Source organism: Lutra lutra, chromosome 4 (genome assembly GCF_902655055.1).
Source record: "Lutra lutra chromosome 4, mLutLut1.2, whole genome shotgun sequence".
Lineage (NCBI taxonomy): Eukaryota > Metazoa > Chordata > Mammalia > Carnivora > Mustelidae > Lutra > Lutra lutra.
In genome coordinates this window covers 91,214,069-91,232,092 of record NC_062281.1, presented here as the reverse complement: position 1 = coordinate 91,232,092, position 18,024 = coordinate 91,214,069, and the positions used below count along the sequence as shown (strand labels likewise).

At 37.7% G+C, this 18,024-nt stretch overlaps 1 protein-coding gene and 1 pseudogene across 3 annotated transcripts in view; one reads left to right on the top strand and one right to left on the bottom strand.

The window, feature by feature from the left end:
- The first annotated feature begins 4,419 nt into the window (after positions 1-4,419).
- VPS45 (vacuolar protein sorting 45 homolog) overlaps positions 4,420-18,024 on the top strand; it is a 68,892-nt gene continuing 55,287 nt past the window's right edge. The window contains exons 1-7 of one of the 3 annotated variants that reach the window (XM_047723728.1): positions 4,420-4,711; positions 5,347-5,481; positions 8,234-8,294; positions 12,141-12,220; positions 13,324-13,392; positions 13,514-13,651; positions 14,759-14,869. In XM_047723728.1, the coding sequence (XP_047579684.1) occupies positions 4,619-4,711; positions 5,347-5,481; positions 8,234-8,294; positions 12,141-12,220; positions 13,324-13,392; positions 13,514-13,651; positions 14,759-14,869 (687 nt within the window). In that variant the 5' untranslated portion in view covers positions 4,420-4,618. The remainder of the gene's footprint in view (positions 4,712-5,346; positions 5,482-8,233; positions 8,295-12,140; positions 12,221-13,323; positions 13,393-13,513; positions 13,652-14,758; positions 14,870-18,024) is intronic. The other 2 variants (XM_047723727.1, XM_047723726.1) reach the window with 2 other exon arrangements.
- On the bottom strand, positions 15,492-15,841 carry LOC125096786 (60S ribosomal protein L35a-like; annotated as a pseudogene).

Sequence of the window (18,024 nt, the reverse complement as noted above, 5' to 3'; positions counted from 1 at the left end):
ATCTTACTTTTCACACCCCACATACACCCACCAGATTAATTATACAGGAAGAACTAATCATAGAATGGATTTTTCTTCTAAATAATACTGCTAACACACTCACTATTTACATAGACTATATTGGTAGCATTATTCAATTAGGAAGAAAAAGAACTTGCCAAATACAGGGATATACAATCCAAAGGTTATTGTTCTGCCTTTAAATAAGACACAAATTGAAACAGCATTCCAGATAATTTAAATTGGCAAATTGCCCTCAGTGGCTTTACTGGAAACACTTCTTCTCATTATCCCTCTTTACTTATTGTTTCTTTTTTTAAAACGTAATGCTTTTGTCCTTCCTAAAATTACTTCTAAAAATCCAATAACTAATGCCCCTACTTATTTTTCTGATGGCTCTGTCAAAGGCAAAGCCTGTTTCTATGGTCCTACCTCAAAAATCATATTTACTATAGGTCTTTCAGCACAGAAATCAGAATTAATGACAGTTACTGCATTATTTCATGTTTCTTCTGCATTTAATCTGTTACCTGATGCTTTATACGCAGTATATGATTTTTTTTTAATCATTTTTTTCAGTGTATGTTTTATAGCATATAGAAACTGTCACTGTTTCTACATCTGATATACTATGATGGCCCTCATCACAGTAGCTGTAAGTCTTCGGGGATGTTATGCACAAACAACTTCACTTACTGGGCTCATATCCCTAATCCTCCCCTGCTCTGTCCAGTAGAATGGGGAGAAGATATAATACCAATTTATCTGAATGCCTCAAAATGGGTACCTGGAATTTTGGGTCCTAGATTGCCATTATTGCCCCAAGAGGAGAACACAAACATTAATCTTGGGATATTGGAGCAGACCAATATGTATGGCAATCATTTCAGTTGCCTTATCCTTGATGATCAAAGATTGGTTGGTGACCTCTCTACTAACAGTGGTCTGACTAAAGTCCAGTTACATTTACTCTTCATTAAAGGATTCCAAGCCAATGAATATCAGGGTCCAAGCTATAGCATAGCAGCAACCACCCCTCCCCCCCACCCAATGCAGACTGACACAGATGTGGTCTGATGAGGGAATTTTTACCAGAGGGTAGTCGAGCTTCTTACCCCAGGGTCCTTATTAATAACCTGCGGAATTGTATGGGACTGGTCCCCTAAAGGGATGGCAGTCACCAAATGCAGACCCTATTTCTCTCAACGGAATTTAAAATGACAAGTTTTTGAACACCTCATCTTAACCACAAACCTTAACTTGGGGAGATGCACCTCTGGTCTGGCATGGGCAAGGACTTTTGGCGCCATCCCCTTTTGCTGATTATCATAAAAGACAAGAATTTATGGAAGGTCATCACCGCTTTAAGTCACCTTAGAGTCTGGAATGGCTCTTATATTTATCAGTCCACTAGCTATGCATTCATCTTTTTCCTGGTGAGAAGAATGGGTGAGAGCATGTGTTAGAGATCCCTACGTTTTTTGTCATTGGAAAAATGACTTTCGAGTATAACAAAAGAGAAATAAACTGTCCCAAATGTAAAATGTTCACCTGTGTGAACAAGAATGTTTACACAGACAATTCCATTATTCTCAAAGCTAGAAGAATAAGCATCCGGTTACCAGTGAAACCACTGTTTGGGAAAGCTCTCCAGGTAGGCATGTACTTTTTAACAGTTTTGAAGGCCTGGGTACGTAGAACAAAAAGATACCCCGGGCTGTTTATAGCAGCTGTTTTAGGAATTAGAGTCATTACTGCTATGGCTACCACTGCAGGAATGGCCTTGCATCAGACTGTACAAACCACACAGTTTGTACAAAAGTGGCATGAGAATGCTAGCAAAGCTTGGAATCAATAATCACTGATCAAGGATTAGATGTAAGAATCTCTGATTTAGAATCAGCCGTAATGTATATGGGGGATGGTCTTCAAAATACAAAGCTTAAGGGCACCTGGGTGGCTCAGTGGGTTAAAGCCTCTGCTTTCGGCTCAGGTCATGATCCCAGAGTCCTGGGATCGAGCCCCGCATCGGGCTCTCTGCTCAATGGGGAGCCTGCTACCTTTCCTCTCTCTGCCTGCCTCTCTGCCTGCTTGTGATCTCTGTCAAATAAATAAATAAAATCTTAAAAACAAAAACAAACAAAAAAAAAGCTTAGGCTCCACCTTTCCTGTGACTGGAATGTTTCTTCCTTCTGTGTTACTCCCTAACGCCTATAACGAATCAGAAATATCGGGGAACAAGATTTGCTGTCATATTACCAATTATTATGCCAATAATTTAACTTTAGATTTAAAACAGCTTCAAGATCCTATTCAAGGCATTACTCACTCATCATTACAATCAGTTCCAGGCATGAGTTTTGCACAAAGTATTGATGATAATCTGTCTGATCTAAACCCTTTGGATCAGACAAACTGTGGTTTTGGCCTTATAGGTAGAATGATTATTCTGTTTATCGCTTTAATCTTTTTATGCTTAGTCCTCAGATGTGCACAAAAATCCTTCCAACGACCGATAAATCGGGAAGTTGAAAAACCGACTTTCCTGCTTCTGCACAAGCAAAAAGGGTGGAAATGTAACTGTCCCTCAGAACAGTGTATAACTTAAAATATAAGAAATTGTACCAGTCACGCAAGCATGCTTAAGTATAACCTTAAGAAAAACACGCACTAGCAACAGGTCTCTGGGGGAGAGGACGATTTACGTCTTGGAAGCCGAGCAGCCCTGGGGAACCCTGGCCCACTCAGGGTGGACGGCCGCCTGCTTCATGTGTTCATTGTCTCCTCTGCCTCAGAAGCAGCCTGCAGTTAATCAAGATAATCCCTTTAAATGTGCTTGCTCAACTCTATTCTATACTGTTTGACCAGGCATAGCTTGCTTTTCTTCTTGCTTATCTATAAGACAAATCAACAGAACACATTTTCTTGTTTATCTACAAGACATGGTTAATGTATAACCTTCAGCTCCTCCGTTGGTTTTCTTATATAGAATAAATACAGGACTGCAGAGGAGTTAGGTGGTGGACCCCTGCTCCCTTTCTCTTGTAGCTAACTTGTTCGTGCCTCATTCTTTTGTGCGGTTGGGAAGCCACAATAAGACTTTTCTTTCAAAATATAATTCAAAAATTGATAAAAAGCCCAGTGCATCCCTCTCTTGCTGTCTCTTCAAAAATATTTTAAAAAGCCTAATGAGAAGTTTTATTTACACGGTAGAAAAATTGAGAACATTTTTCACAATTTCAGAGGTGATGAAAGTACAATATTTTATGTGGCTTCTGAGCTCCCTTAAAGGATTTGATAACTGCATAAAAAATTTTATAATCTTGATAGCCAGACTAATGTTAACGTGCTCTCGGTTTAGTTTTAATTGTATACTTCTTAAAACATAATAGAACGACTGATTTGGTAATGTTGAATCTATTGATAAAAGTGACCCCAACAAACACTGGTCATTATTTAGTGGAAACATTTACAAGCAATTACAGGTGCTGATGCCCTGCAGTTGTCCTTTTTCTCTGATTTTTCAATTCCCTAACATTGTCCCCCCTTTTCGAGAAATGGCATAATGGAGAGAAGACCCTCGGGGTACTAAACACAAATGCAGACATTTAAACATTGATGGCTTTAAGATTCATTTTGTGGTTAAGTTTTTGTTTCTTAAAATTTGTGAGTTTTCCCTTAAAATCCTCGCGCTACATTGCTTTAGCCCCACCGGCCACGTGCCCCCTCCCCAACCCATTTCCGACTTAACTGGGCTTCTGCCCACAGTTTCAGGGACCCGGGTTCCTCGCACCAGCTCAGCAGGACCCCGCACAGTCCAGTCGCCCAGAGCGCCAAACCCGGGGTCCCTCGCGCACCCCGCCAAGTACCCGCCGCGGACTCTGCTCCCCGCCCTCGGGGTGGGGGGTGGATCAGAGGCCGCTCCCAAAACATCCTTAAGGGCATTCCCTTTGTTCGTTCATTCAACAAATACTCCGGTTCACTCGCCCCTCAGTCTTCAGAAAACCAATTCGGGCCTCGCTCTGCAGGAGTACCGTCTTCGCTTTGTTAACGACACGATGAAGCCAGGGAGGACGAATCTCGGCCATTACTTAGCAAATACCTTCTCGAGCGGCCGGTAGCATTGCGCCAGCTCTCTTCCCTTAATCCTTCACTTAATGGCAAACAGTGACCACGGCTGCACTCTGCGGTTTTTGCCTCCAAGTCTGCTTTACTCCAAGTTCCTCCACGACGCGAGAGGCTACCCTCTCTCCAAGCCAGCAGGAGAGACTTCCGGGGGGCAGCCGGGGCAGCCGGGGCACCCCGGACTCAAGACCCGCCGTGGTCTGGGTCCAGGCTTCAAACAGCTCCAGGCTGGAGGTAGGGAGAGAATCACTTCCGAGAGCGGCGACCCAGAGGGGGGTCTCAGCTGGATTTTTCCATTCAGGCGGGAGGCCCCCTCAACCGCCTAGCGCAGCGGAACTACAACTCCCAGCATCGTAGTAGCTGCCCGGACTTCCGGAAGCCAAGGCCCGGCGGGGAGGAAGCAGCCGAGACCCGGCCAAAAAGGCCGGGGGTTAATTTATCAAGAAAAAAGGGGGCGGGAAGGACTGTAGGGTTAGCCTGTCAGTTCGCCACCATGAACGTGGTTTTTGCTGTGAAGCAGTACGTTTCCAAAATGATAGAGGACAGCGGACCGGGTATGAAAGTACTTCTCATGGATAAAGAGACGGTGAGTTTGCTTTTGCTCAGTATTTGTTTGTGAGGGAGCTTTCTCTCATAACAGCTACTCCCACTCCGCTGTAGGATTTAGTGTTTAAAGGTTTTGAAGCGAGGGTCAGTTCTGTGTGGAACTAAAAGGTGGTAATAAAGCTTGTCTAGTAGGTTTGAAGTGTAAATAGCTGTAACTACCACCAGAGATTTCTTCATCTATCCGGAACAATTTATTGGAATCAGAAGTCCTTTCCTAAATGTCTCTGCCAAGAAATAATATGTGAGACAGGACACTTGGAAGACTTTTATTTCCAGTCAGCGTTCTGTTTTTAAAACAAAGCTGTTAGTGTTCAAGCTGAGATGACAGGTTATTACTTGTTGGTCACAGAATTATTTAAAAAAAAAAAATCACACTCTAAGGTGATGGGAAAAAAATTTTTTTTTAAATTTATGGATTGTCTGTGTTGAGAGAGAACATGTTTTTCATTCTGGTACATTACCTACATGTTTTGGATGTTCAGTAAATGTTACTACATGTTAGTATTTGCCTTATCCAGCCAAGTATTAATGGAAAAAAAATTAAGTCTTAGGTGTTGCTGCTTGTTTATATTATTTTGACTAGCATAATGATTAGTTAATTCTTCTTCTTTACAGACTGGCATAGTGAGTATGGTATACACACAATCAGAGATTCTTCAGAAGGAAGTGTACCTTTTTGAACGCATTGATTCTCAAAATCGAGAGGTCATGAAACACCTGAAAGCAATTTGTTTTCTTCGTCCTACCAAGGTACTGAGCTGTCATTTGCCCAGGCAAACACAGAGCACCCTGATATGAAAGCATTAAGAAAGCAAAATAAATTTGTATTATCATTTGTGGCATCATAATTAACCTGGTTCATCAGAGTTATAACCTTGACTCTCCTGCTTTCCACATCTCAGTTTACTCCTTAAAATCAGTTTTTCCTCCAAGATGCCTTTTGGGTTCCCAGCTACTTCCTAGACCACTAACTATCCTAGCAGAGACCCACTTCACTTAATTTCTGGATTAACCTCCATAACCATCACACTGAACACCATTGCCACTTAATCTTATATACTTAATGTACCTACACCAATATCTTGAGTCTGTATCATTTTATTCACGTGTATGCACAGGAAGATACATATAATGGCTCAATTTTACTTCCATGATTAAATCAATATTTAGTAGCCCAGCGCTCAGATCCCTGCTTTAGCTGGTTTGCCCTGCCCTTATGTATCCAGCCTCCTGTGTCCAATCTCTGCACCTCCACTCTTGCCAACTAGGCCTTTTTATCATCCCTCTATATGCTCGTTCCTCTTCTCTATTTGTTCTCTTCCCCTAATTAAAGGTTCTTTAGCCTTCTGTCCATTTTCATCCATCATCTTCTAAATCTAGGTTGAGTCCTCCTATAAAACTCCTATAGTATTTCAATCTTATTTTGTATATTCTCTTTACATACATGATCTTTAACTCCAGTGCACTCTTTTACCATGCTTGTATATTATGTACTTTCTGAAATACAAATGTCATGTCATGTCATGACACCCCCACTTGAAATCCTTGAATGACTTGTTGTTTTTATGCTAAAGGCAAAACTCTTTAATTATGGTTCTGTGTGGTCTGGTTCCTGTCATTCCTACAGCCTCATTTCAAACCATTGCCCCTTTTGGTCTTGGCCACATTAATCTTTCAGTTCACTTTATTCCATCATGCCACAGGACCTTTGCACAGGCTTTTCCCTCTGCTTGGAACTTCTTTACTTCCTCTAGCAGATCTTCCCTGGTTTTGCTGACCAAGTCAAACCCTCCTCTTGTTAGCACTTACAGCACCATCTTCTTCTCCCTTTTGCTTTTGAAATTGTATATGGTTTGATCAATATTTGTCTCACCTACCAGCAGTAAGTTCCATGAGAATAAAGATGTTATCTGGTTGGTTTTGGGTTTTTTTTCCACACTATTATGTCTCCAGTGCCTGCTACATGGTGGACCTTGATAAATAGTTCCTAAATTAATGAATATATTAATACTGTGTTATAGTCATTTCCAGTTGTTTCACATTTGTAGCTCATGAAATTTTGGTGCTGAGAGGGATCTTAGAGATCATCTGGTCCATCATTTCCTAAGATTTTTCATTAGAGAACCTCTTTATACATATATAGATAGATAGACACACTCTCTGAAAATAAAAATGTCAGGTTTTCTTAAGATTTTATTTGTTTATTTGAGAGAGAACACAAGCAGAAGCAGGGTGAGGCACAGAGAGGGAGAAGGCTCCCTGCTGAGCAGGGAGCCCAATGCAGGGCTCGATCCCAGGCCCCTGGCCCCTGGGATCATAACCTGAGCCAAAGGTAGACACTTAACCAACTGAGCCACCCAGGTGCCCTACTAAAAATGTGTTCTTAAAAATGACTTTTCTTTGGGGTGCCTGAGTGGCTCAGTCGGTTAAGCAGCTGCCTTTAGCTCAGGTCGTGATCCCAGGGTCCTGGGATCGCGTCCTGCATTAGGCTCCCTGCTCAGCAAGGAGCAGGCCCCCGTTTTGTGCTCTTTTTCTCTGTGTCAAATAAATAAATAAATAAATACTAAAGAAATAAAAATGACTTTTCTTTAATATTATGTTGTAAAGTTCATTTTAATGTATTTTTAAATCTAAATGAGTTTTCAAAAACTTTTCCCATTTAATAGGCATTAATAGGCAATGTGCATTTCTTATATTACTTTTAGTTCTTTAAGGAAATGTATGATTTTTTAAATATTCAAAACTGTATTGCATATCATGTTTAGACTAGGGACCAAATTCATGTTGAAATTTAACTGTGTTAATAGTATCAAAAATAGATAAAACCTGCATTATGATCTTGTGTAATTGGAATTCTTATGTTTTGGCCATATAAAAATCAACTTATTTTTACTTCTAAATTTCATATTTTACCTTTTTTTAAGATATATTTATTTTATTTGCGAGAAAGAGAGAAAGTGTCAGGGGAAGGGGCAAAGGGAGAGGGAGAAAAAGAATCCCAGGCAGACTCCTCGCTGAGTGTAGAGCCTGACACCAGGCTTGATCTCATGACCCATGAGATCGAGACCTGAGCCGAAGGCAGCAGCTTAACCCACTGAGCCACCCAGGCGCCCCTCGTTTTGATATTCTATCTAAGAATTTTGATTAGATGAATAATTTATAGACATAATTTATAATTTATAATTTATTATAAGTGGCCTGAGGCAAATATGCAGAATTATTATTAGTTTTATGTTATACTTCAACATTTGTATTTTTAATACTTTTAAATCTTAATTTGGCCACAATGGTGCAGCTCATTAATATTATAGATGATTCCAGATCATTATTTAACATAACTCTTTTTCACTTCCAGCCCTTAGCCCTGCAACATACACTTGAAATCTAGACTTCAGCACTCAGTAGATTCTCAGTAAATACTTAAATAAATCAATGAACAATATTATTTTTTCAGTTAAACAATTCTCACATATTATTTGTTTATTTATTTTTTCCTTTCTAGGAGAATGTGGGTTATCTGATTCAAGAGCTCCGGAGACCAAAATACAGTATATATTTTATTTGTAAGTATATTATTTCACTTATTCCATCATGTAACTGTATCCTAGCTAATTTGTTCTGTTGGACACTTCATATCATTAATAAAGTAACTGAATCAGTCACTATACGAGCCTGATTTTTTTATATCCTTTCCAAGTATTAAAAGTCCTGTAACCAACCAATATTCTGTTTTAGAGAGCTAAGTGGGATTTTCTTCGTCATTGACTGATTAGGTAAAAATTACTTTTTAAGTTTTACTTTGCCTATCAGTATTCTTTATGAGTCAAAATTACAAGTAGCCAAATTTCACATCCCAACCTCTGCAAAAAGAAAACAAAGCAAAAAGTGTATACTTATTCCTGTTTTATACTTTTATGAACTGAGGCATAGAAGCTGATTTCTTTATATGGAGGAGGATATGCTTGAGTTTGTTGGAAAAGCAGAGATTTACTTTACATCATACCAGATGAAAACATTCCACTTCTCTTTGCTACTTTATGTAATACTTAAAAGTACAAGTCATCCAGTAAATATCTCTTATGTACATAACTTTTGGGAGGGAATGGGGGGAAGACAGAGTCCTGGAAATAAATTAGGTTTGTGGTTACTGTACATTTTACATGATTTTTTTTTTCGATGTAACACATTCTGCTTTGGAAGTTACATCCATTCTCCTCTAGATGTCATTATTGATCTTCATGGATGAGTAAGTCTAATTTATTTGGTGCCATTTCCAAAACCAGGGATAAACCTTAACTCTCAGTATGTAGGACATTGCAAAATTTTAAAGCTTACTTGAAGGCTTTGGAGTTTTAGGGTTTAGATTATACTCTAAAATGTACTTACTTTCTACACTATATGCTACAATTAAATGATAGTACCAAAAATTAACATTTGTGATAAGACAGTATTTTATAAAGAACTTTCTCATATAATTATTTCATTCAGCCCTTACAACAACCTCAAGAGGTAAAAATTGGCAATTTAATTATTTTCTGCCACCCTAGTGGTGTTATTGTTGTTTTTCTTTTGGCTAATAGTCACAGGCTTAGTTTTATAATTTAACTTTTTATTTGAGGCAATTGTAGATTCACATATAGTTGTAAGAAATAATACAGAGATCCCATTTATTCTTAAACCCATTTCCCCCACTGTAGCATCTCACATAACTATAGTACAATACCACATCCAGGATATTGACATTGATACAATTAGGATACAAAACATTTCCATCTCCATAAAGATCTCTCATATTGCCCTTTTATGCCAGATGCACTTCCCTCCCACCCAACCCCATTATGAGCCCCTAGCAACCACTACTCTGTTCTCTATTTCTATAATTTTGTCATTTCAAGAATGTTACATAAATGGAATTATATAGTATATAACCTGTTGGGATTGGCTTTTTTCACTCAGCATTCTTGAGTTTCATCGAGGTTGTGACATATATCAATAGTTCATTCCCTTTTATAACTGAGTGGTATTCCATGGTTATATGTAGTTATACCAAAATTTGTTTAGCTACCCATTGGAGGATATCTGAGTTGTTTTCAGGTTTGGCTACTACAGATAAAGCTGGTATAAACATTTGTGTATAGGTTTTTGTGTGAGTATGAGTCTTCATTTCTTTGTAGTACATAATGTCCAGGAGAGCAAGAGAGCAGTTGCTGGGTCATATGGTAGTTCCATGTTTAGTGTTTTAAGAAGCTGCTAAATGTTTTCTAGAGTGACCATACCATTTTACTTTCCACTAGCAATGTACAGGTGATCCAGTTTCTTTGTATCCTTATGAGCATTTGGTATTGCACTTATTTTTTATTTTAGCCTTTCTAATAAGTGTGTAGTCATTAGAGTATTTTTAGATAGTCACAAGCTAGATACTTAGGAAAGTGTAGAAACTTCTACTTAGAGATGTGTGCGTATGTGTGTGTGTACGCACACATATGAATATATGAGAGATTCCCTGTGCTGTCGAATTTAAGTAGACATATAATGGAATCACTTCTTGTGCTGAGTCTCTCAGTTTAAAATTGAGCAGGTCATGAGATGAAAGTCTACTTCTTTGAGGCAGCAGTTGAAATTAGTAACCAGTAACACGATGTCTTTTCTTCTGGTTCTAAAGGTTGTTTGATTTGCACTGTGAATCTGTGAAGTAGAAGAAAAAAATGATATATATTAAAGTAGCACTAAAGCCTAGGAAAAACAGGCTCTTGGGACTTGGGTAAAGCAATCAATTTCACAATTTTATTTGATTAAAATAAACTAAATGAGTTTATATGTAGTGATTACATTCATTACAAACTTTCAACACAATTTATATCAACACTAAATTGGCCTTCTGCTCATATAACTTTTTTATAATTTCATTTTTGTATTTCTATGTCTACTAAATATGTTGTTTAATAGGTTCTTCCCTTCCTTTATTTAAAAAAAAAAACCCTCTTATGGACTTCTTCAAATGTATACAAATAGTGTAATAAATCCCAGTGTACCCAACACCCAATTTCAAAAGTTGCTTTGCCCATGGTCTGTCTTCTTTTAGCTATACTACTGCCTATTCCCCGACCAGTGTTATTTTGAAGGACATCTAAGGCATCATATGAGTTCATCCCTAAATATTTCAGTATGCATCTCTAAAAGATAAGGACTTATTTTACAAAATACCATTATTAATAAAAAATAAAATCCATTATTATACATATTGAAATAATGAAAAATAATTCCTATTTTCAAATACTCAGTGTTCAAATTTCAGATTCTCTTACAGTTTTGTTTTTTTCTTACTGTTTTTGTATTGGAATTATGATCGTAATAAGATCCACACATTGCTGTTAATTGATACGTTGTTTAAGTTTCTTTAATCTTCTATAGGTGTTTTTTCTGTCTCTCTCTCTATCTCTCTCTCTCTCTCTCCAGTGCAATTTATTTATTGAAGAAGCTACGTTGTACTGTTATAGTATCTCACAGCCTGGGTTTTGCTAATTGCATCCTGATACGGTAGTTTAACATATTCTTTGCATTTTAAAATATTCCTGGGTCACCTGGTTGGTGCAATTAGTTAAGCATTGACTCGGCTTAACTAATTGCAGCCGGCTTAACTAATTGTTTCGGCTCAGGTCACAGTCTCAGGGTCATGGGATCAGGCCCCATATCGGGCTTTGTGCTCAGTGTGAAGTCTGCTTCAGATTCTCTCTCCTTCTCCCTCTGTCCCTCCCACGTGCGTCCTCCCTCTCTCCCTAAATAAATAAATCTTATAAATAAATACACAAATAAATAAATAAAATATTCCTCTGCCCTTTAGTTCTATAGATTGGTACTTAGATATAGAAGCTTAATTAGATTCAGATTTGAGTTCTTCTTGGCAAGAATATTTCATAGTCAGTGCTGTGTGCTTTCACTGATTGTCTCTTATTGTGATATTAGCATCAGTTGATGCTCAATACCTAGGTATTGATCCATTAGTGGTTGATAAAAATGAAGATGTTTTAATTCTGTCATGATCATTCCTTCTTTGTTTTTTAGCTGGAATATTTCCATAAGGAGAAATTTCTCCTCATCTACTATTTGGTTATCTGTGGTATAGTTTGTATTTAAAAGAATAAAAACTCACTTCTTTCCCTTTATTTGCTATTTTCAGTATAATGACTTGGTTTCCTGGCATCCTCCAATGCCTACATGGTGGTCTTTTTTTGAAGTATTATGAATTTATGGATTTGAATATATTTGTGCTAATTTCAGTTCAGAGGTGTTCGACTGTGACATATGCCACAATGTATACCAAACTTCACTTAATCATTAGGCTCTTTTATGTCTAATTGGAGCAAAAGTGATCTCCTTTGAGTCAGCCACAACTCATATATCTGTTTCAGATTTCAGTAATGTGATCAGCAAGAGTGATGTGAAGTCATTAGCTGAAGCTGATGAACAGGAAGTTGTGGCTGAGGTTCAGGTAAATGTATTAGTCCTCTAACACATCTCTTATATTGGCCCTTTTTAAAGATTTGAATCTAACATAAGAAAGGTGCTGTCTCAAAAGAAGGGAGGCTATTGATCAGACATTATAAATGTGCATTGCACCAAACTATACTCAGAAAGTTTGTAAGAGGTATCAAATTGAGTGGGAACAGAATTAAAGGAGTCAGTGGGAGTAAGGGGATTGGACTGGTACTAGATCCTACTGAATGGATAGAGAGAGTTTCACAGGGTTGGGAACAGAGTCAGGTATATTCTGTGCTAGCTTTTTTTTTTTTTCCTATGCTAGTTTTTTGAACCACATTATAAGAATGTTCATCTTCAGGGCTATGTCTGATTGGAAAAGAACAGGAAGTAAAGGATGTGAATGAGGTTTGTTAAAGTTCTGTTTGTGATTATCTTGCTCTGGGAAGGAAAAAGTAGACTTTGTTGTTAGGTTAAAACTTGGTAACTCCTAAATATTCTGCATGCTTTATAATACATCACATCAGAACATGTCATGTTACCTTTTACTTCTTTAATGCTTTAGTGTTCTTGAATACATTTATCACCTCATAAATGATAGAAGAATAGAATAGGACAGCAAATAAACAAGTTTTGGATTTTAAAAAGGATGTGCTAAGTCATAAATGAATAATAATAATAATAATAATAATAAAAGGAATGACCTATTTTAAAACATATTCTCCCTCATGTTAATACACTGTACAAAAAAAAGAATAGACTGAACAATGAAGTTCCTTTTCATCTGTGTGTAACATTGTATATCCTGTAGCAGTGTCTTATTTTTACTAATTGGTAAGTGTACACAGGTCTCCAGAAATGTAGTGTACACACTTCTACAGCTTTTTTTTAGAGGATTTATTATTATTATTATTGCTGCCCTTTTATAATTATTTTATTCCCCCACATTGACTATTGCTAGACAGTTATTAATTAATCAGTTTTTTATCTCTTTTATACCTGCATTTCCTCAAATTTGATTATACCACATAGTATCATATCACATATGAAAATATTACTGTCTGATACAGTTGGAATTTATGAAATAACTGACTAATCTTGGTGCTTTGTTTGCAGGAATTTTATGGTGATTATATTGCTGTGAATCCACATTTATTTTCCCTCAATATCTTGGGTTGCTGCCAGGTATGGAAGAAAAAGATAAAAAAATAAGTTTATTTATCAGGTGGGAGTTAATTCAGCAAGTAATTGGACTTGTAAGAAAAAATTCAAATCTTTTCTCTGAATATGCATTTTTAACAAAAAGGGTCGAAATTGGGATCCAGCCCAGCTATCCAGAACAACTCAAGGACTGACAGCTCTCCTTTTATCTCTGAAGAAATGTCCCATGATTCGTTACCAGCTTTCATCAGAGGCAGCAAAGAGACTTGCAGAATGTGTTAAGGTATGGCTTTCCCTATCCCCAGTTCCAAAGCATCAAGACCATTCATTCCCTTATCATATTTCAGAAACTATAGCAATATTTTTTCTACAACCAAGGAGGTGATGTGTTAGGTTTACTGGCAAAGAGGTAGATCTTTGTAATTAAAAAAGCAACAAACTAGGGCTAAAATTTTTAGACTTAACTCAAGAAACATTTGCAAGCTAAATAAGCTAAATAGTTATTTTGATCCAATTAAGCCATTTGTAAAGTAGAGTTTTAAATCCTAACCTCTTAAACAAGATGCTACCAAACTTTTTTAAGCCTTTGAATCCTTTTCGGAAGGCCTATGAATGTGCAAAGAACTATTGTTAAATGTGTTTTTTATGTATTAATTTTCTGGTTTTCGTTATGGAGTTTTCTCAAAAAGTTGAAAATAGAGCTACCCTATGATCCAGCAATTGCACTACTGGGTATTTACCCTAAAGATACAAATGTAGTGATCTAAAGGGGCATGTGCACCCCAACGTTTATAACAGTGATGCCCACAAAAGCCAAACTATGGAAAGAGCCCAGTTGTCCATAAACAGATGAATGGATAAAGAAGATATGGTATATATATATTATTTGTATATATTGTATATATATAAAAAATACATACATACACATAATGGAGTATTATGCAGCCATCAAAATGAAATCTTGCCATTTTCAATAGCATGGATGGAACTAGAAGGTATTATTATGCTAAGTGAAATTAGTCCGAGAAAGACAGTTATCATATAATCTCACTGATATGTAGAATTTGAGAAATAAGGCAAAAGATCGTAGGGGAAGAGAGTTAAAAATGAAACAAAATGAAACCAGAGAGGGAGATAAATCATAAAAGACTCTTAATCTCAGGCACACTGAGGGTTGCTGGAGTGGAGGGGGGTGGGAGGGGGGTGGCTGGGTGATGGACATTGGGGAGAGTATGTGCTATGATGAGTGCTCTGAATTGTGTAAGACTGATGAATCACAGACCTGTACCCCTGGGGCAAATTATACATTATATGTTAATTAAAAAAAAAGATTTCTGTTTATATTACCAACTAATTGGTTGACCAAACCATCTTCCTCTCTCATCCACAGCAAGTAATAACTAAAGAATATGAACTGTTTGAATTCCGGCGGACTGAGGTGCCTCCATTGCTGCTTATTTTAGATCGTTGTGATGATGCCATCACCCCGTTGCTAAACCAGGTGCAGAACCCTTTATTAGCATAATAGAAGCATGATTTCAAGTGGTATTCATCAAAATGCAGATGTGGAGTAAACAGAATGGTCCATGTACTTGCCTCTTTATTTTCAGTTTTGTGGGGTTTTTTTGTCTTGTGTTTCCTGGTGGTTTGGTATCCCTATTCTTCCAGCCACAGTCATCTTTGGTTCTTTCTTCTGCTTCATCTTTCCTGTCTCCTCCTGCCACCACCTTCACCCCAGTCAAGACAACTTCTAGATTCTGTAGCTTCTCCTTTTACAGTGTCTATCTGTAGTTTTCCATTCTTACTACCAGTACCTTTGTGTAGCCCTAATCTCTTAAAGGAATACTGAAATAGTCATTTACCCATTCCTCACTTTTAATTTTTATTTTATTTTATTTTTAAAGATTTTGTTTGTTTGTTTGACAGAGAGAGAACACAAGCAGGGGGAGCAGCAAGCAGAGGGAGAGAGGGAAGCAGGCTCCCCGCCGAGCAAAAAGCCTGATGCAGGGTTCGATTCCAGTACCCTGGGATAATGACCCGAGCTGAAGGCAGACGCTTAACCAACTGAGCCACCCAGGCACCCCTTATTTTATTTTTTTATACAAGATCAAATCTACACTTTTATTTATTTACTTTTCAATAAGTTTAAATCCTTGAGGATATAGCATCGTATGGATTCTATGTCCAGTGACCTTAGCATGAAGGTTGCTTAAGAATTTGACGTGAGTCATGCCATTGTTTCCATGATTATGAGTTACCTTCTCCAGATTTCTCTGGTTTTGCTCAGTTTGCCACCAGGAGTCACTGTGTTATTCTTTGCTTTGTATACATAAGCACATCTCTTGCCTAGATAGAACTTAGTTTCATCTTGAGCATGAACACCTTCAATTTTAAGAGCTGTATGCTCCCTCTGGTCCTGGAGATCCTGCTTATACCCAGCAAAAATGGCCTTATACCATAGCCTTCCAGACATATTTATTATTTTAGGAGTCCTGTTCCCAGCAGACCTCCACAGGCTCCAAGATGGCTGAAACAGGCCTTGATTCCCCTCTTTTAATTTCTTTCTACTCTAATATATTTCATTGACACACTGCTGTTAAATCATTTTTCCTAAAGAACAGTTCTGATCTTACTACTCCTGGCTTAAAAATCTTCGTTGGTTCCCATTTGCCTACTAGCTTAAATACAGATTCCTAAACTTGGCATCCAAGAGCCTTCACAATATGGGCCCAGCCTTAACCTACAGCTCACTACTGTGCAGATATGTTGTGTGGTTTCTGGCCATCATTTTATTCACTTTGTGACTTATGCCTAAATGTTGGAATGTTTCGAATATCTTCTCTCCCTATCTTCACCTATCAATATTCTTCTCCTTTAAAACCACTCAAAAATCTCCTTAAAGCCTTTTATTCTTTTAGTCAGACATGTTCTTTTTCCATAAAATTACTGCAGAACTTTGTCTTTCTTATGTCTTTTGCTTTATTTACCATGTTGTACCTTTGATTGTTTTCACACAGTCCTTCAAGGCAGACTCTGTCTTACTGTGTTTGTTCTTCAAGTATAAGAATTGTACTTCATACAAAGTAGAGGCTTTATTAATAGTGACTTTGAATTCGTAGGGAAAGACATAGTTAATATTTCAGTTTCTTCCCAGCTTATCTTCATGTTAATGCTAGGAGAACTCTGTAGCTGTGGAGTGCAGCTTCTCTATAATAGGATAGCCTTATAGTCCTAAAATACAAAGTAATATATGTTCACTCAAGAAGTTTTGAAAATATAAAAAAGTGGAAAGATAAACGAGTGCCTGTGAATCTATTTTCTAAAGAAAAACAACCATTGGGGCACCTGGGTGGCTCAGTGGGTTAAGCCTCTGGCTTTAGCTCATGTCATGATCTTAGGGTCCTGGGATCGAGCCCCACATCAGGCTCTCTGCTCGTTGGGGAGCCTGCTTCCCTTCCTCTCGCTCTCTGCCTGCCTCTCTGCCTACTTGTGATCTCTGTCTGTCAAATAAATAAATAAAATAAAATCTTTAAAAAAAAAGAAAAACAACCATTTATTCAACCAATTTCACTGAAGACCTATTATGTGCCAGATATTGTGTTAAGTATTGGAGGTAATGGGCTCAGTCAATTCAGTGACTCATGATCTCTGCTCAGATCTTGACCCCAGGGTCATGAGCTCAAGCCCTGTGTTGGGCTTCATGCTGGGTGTGCAGCCTACTTAAAAAAAAAAAAAAGTATTGGAGGTAAAAGATTAAAAGATGCAGTCTCTATTCTTAAAGAGCTCATGATGGGGAGAGAAGTAACTGATCATTTTAATAATAGAATAAGTACTAATGGTAGAAGCATGAACAGGATGCTGTGTGGAAGCATAAATATTTTGTTATACATATTTTGTGTGCTCCCACAAAACTTGCTTTTTTCTGAAGATATTATTTACTATTTGAGAGAGAGAGAGTGCATGTGCACACGTGCACAGCAGGGAGATGGGTCGAGACAGAGAATCTCAAGCAGACACCTCGCTGAGCACCAGGGCCCTACTCTGGGCTTGATCTCACAACCCATGAGATCATGAACTGAGCGAAAACCAAGAGTCAGACACTTAACCAGTGAGCCACCCAGGTGCCCCTGAAACTTGCCTTTTTAAGGATTCATTTGGCAAGTATTTTAGGAAATGAAGCACCTTCTCTTATAACCTTAAGTTCTTCCTTAATAAATCTAGTGTGCTTAAGATGAAGTAAAAGTATATAAATATTTCTGGCATTTAGATTCTAGATTTAGAAGCTAATTTGTTGGAAAATACTTAGTTTTGTATAATGGACTTATGACTAAAAAGAACCCATTCTCCATAAATGGTGAGGAGGCAAAATTTGGGGTTTCCCCATTCCATTTTCACCAAATATGTTCACATTTTGTAAAAAGGAAACCAATCCTTCTTCACAATTCATATTAAGTAAAAATATGAAATAAAATGGATTCAGAGGCGAAGCTTCCGAATATGTGTGTTTTGATCAACTCACAAGGTTTGTTTCTGATAATATTAGTGTTCCCAGGATAAATATAGCACCACTCAGATCTGCAAGAACACACTTCTCATGCTGCAGAAAACCACAGAAGCGTACAGGAAATGGTACAGCTTGTAACTGCAGTACCAATA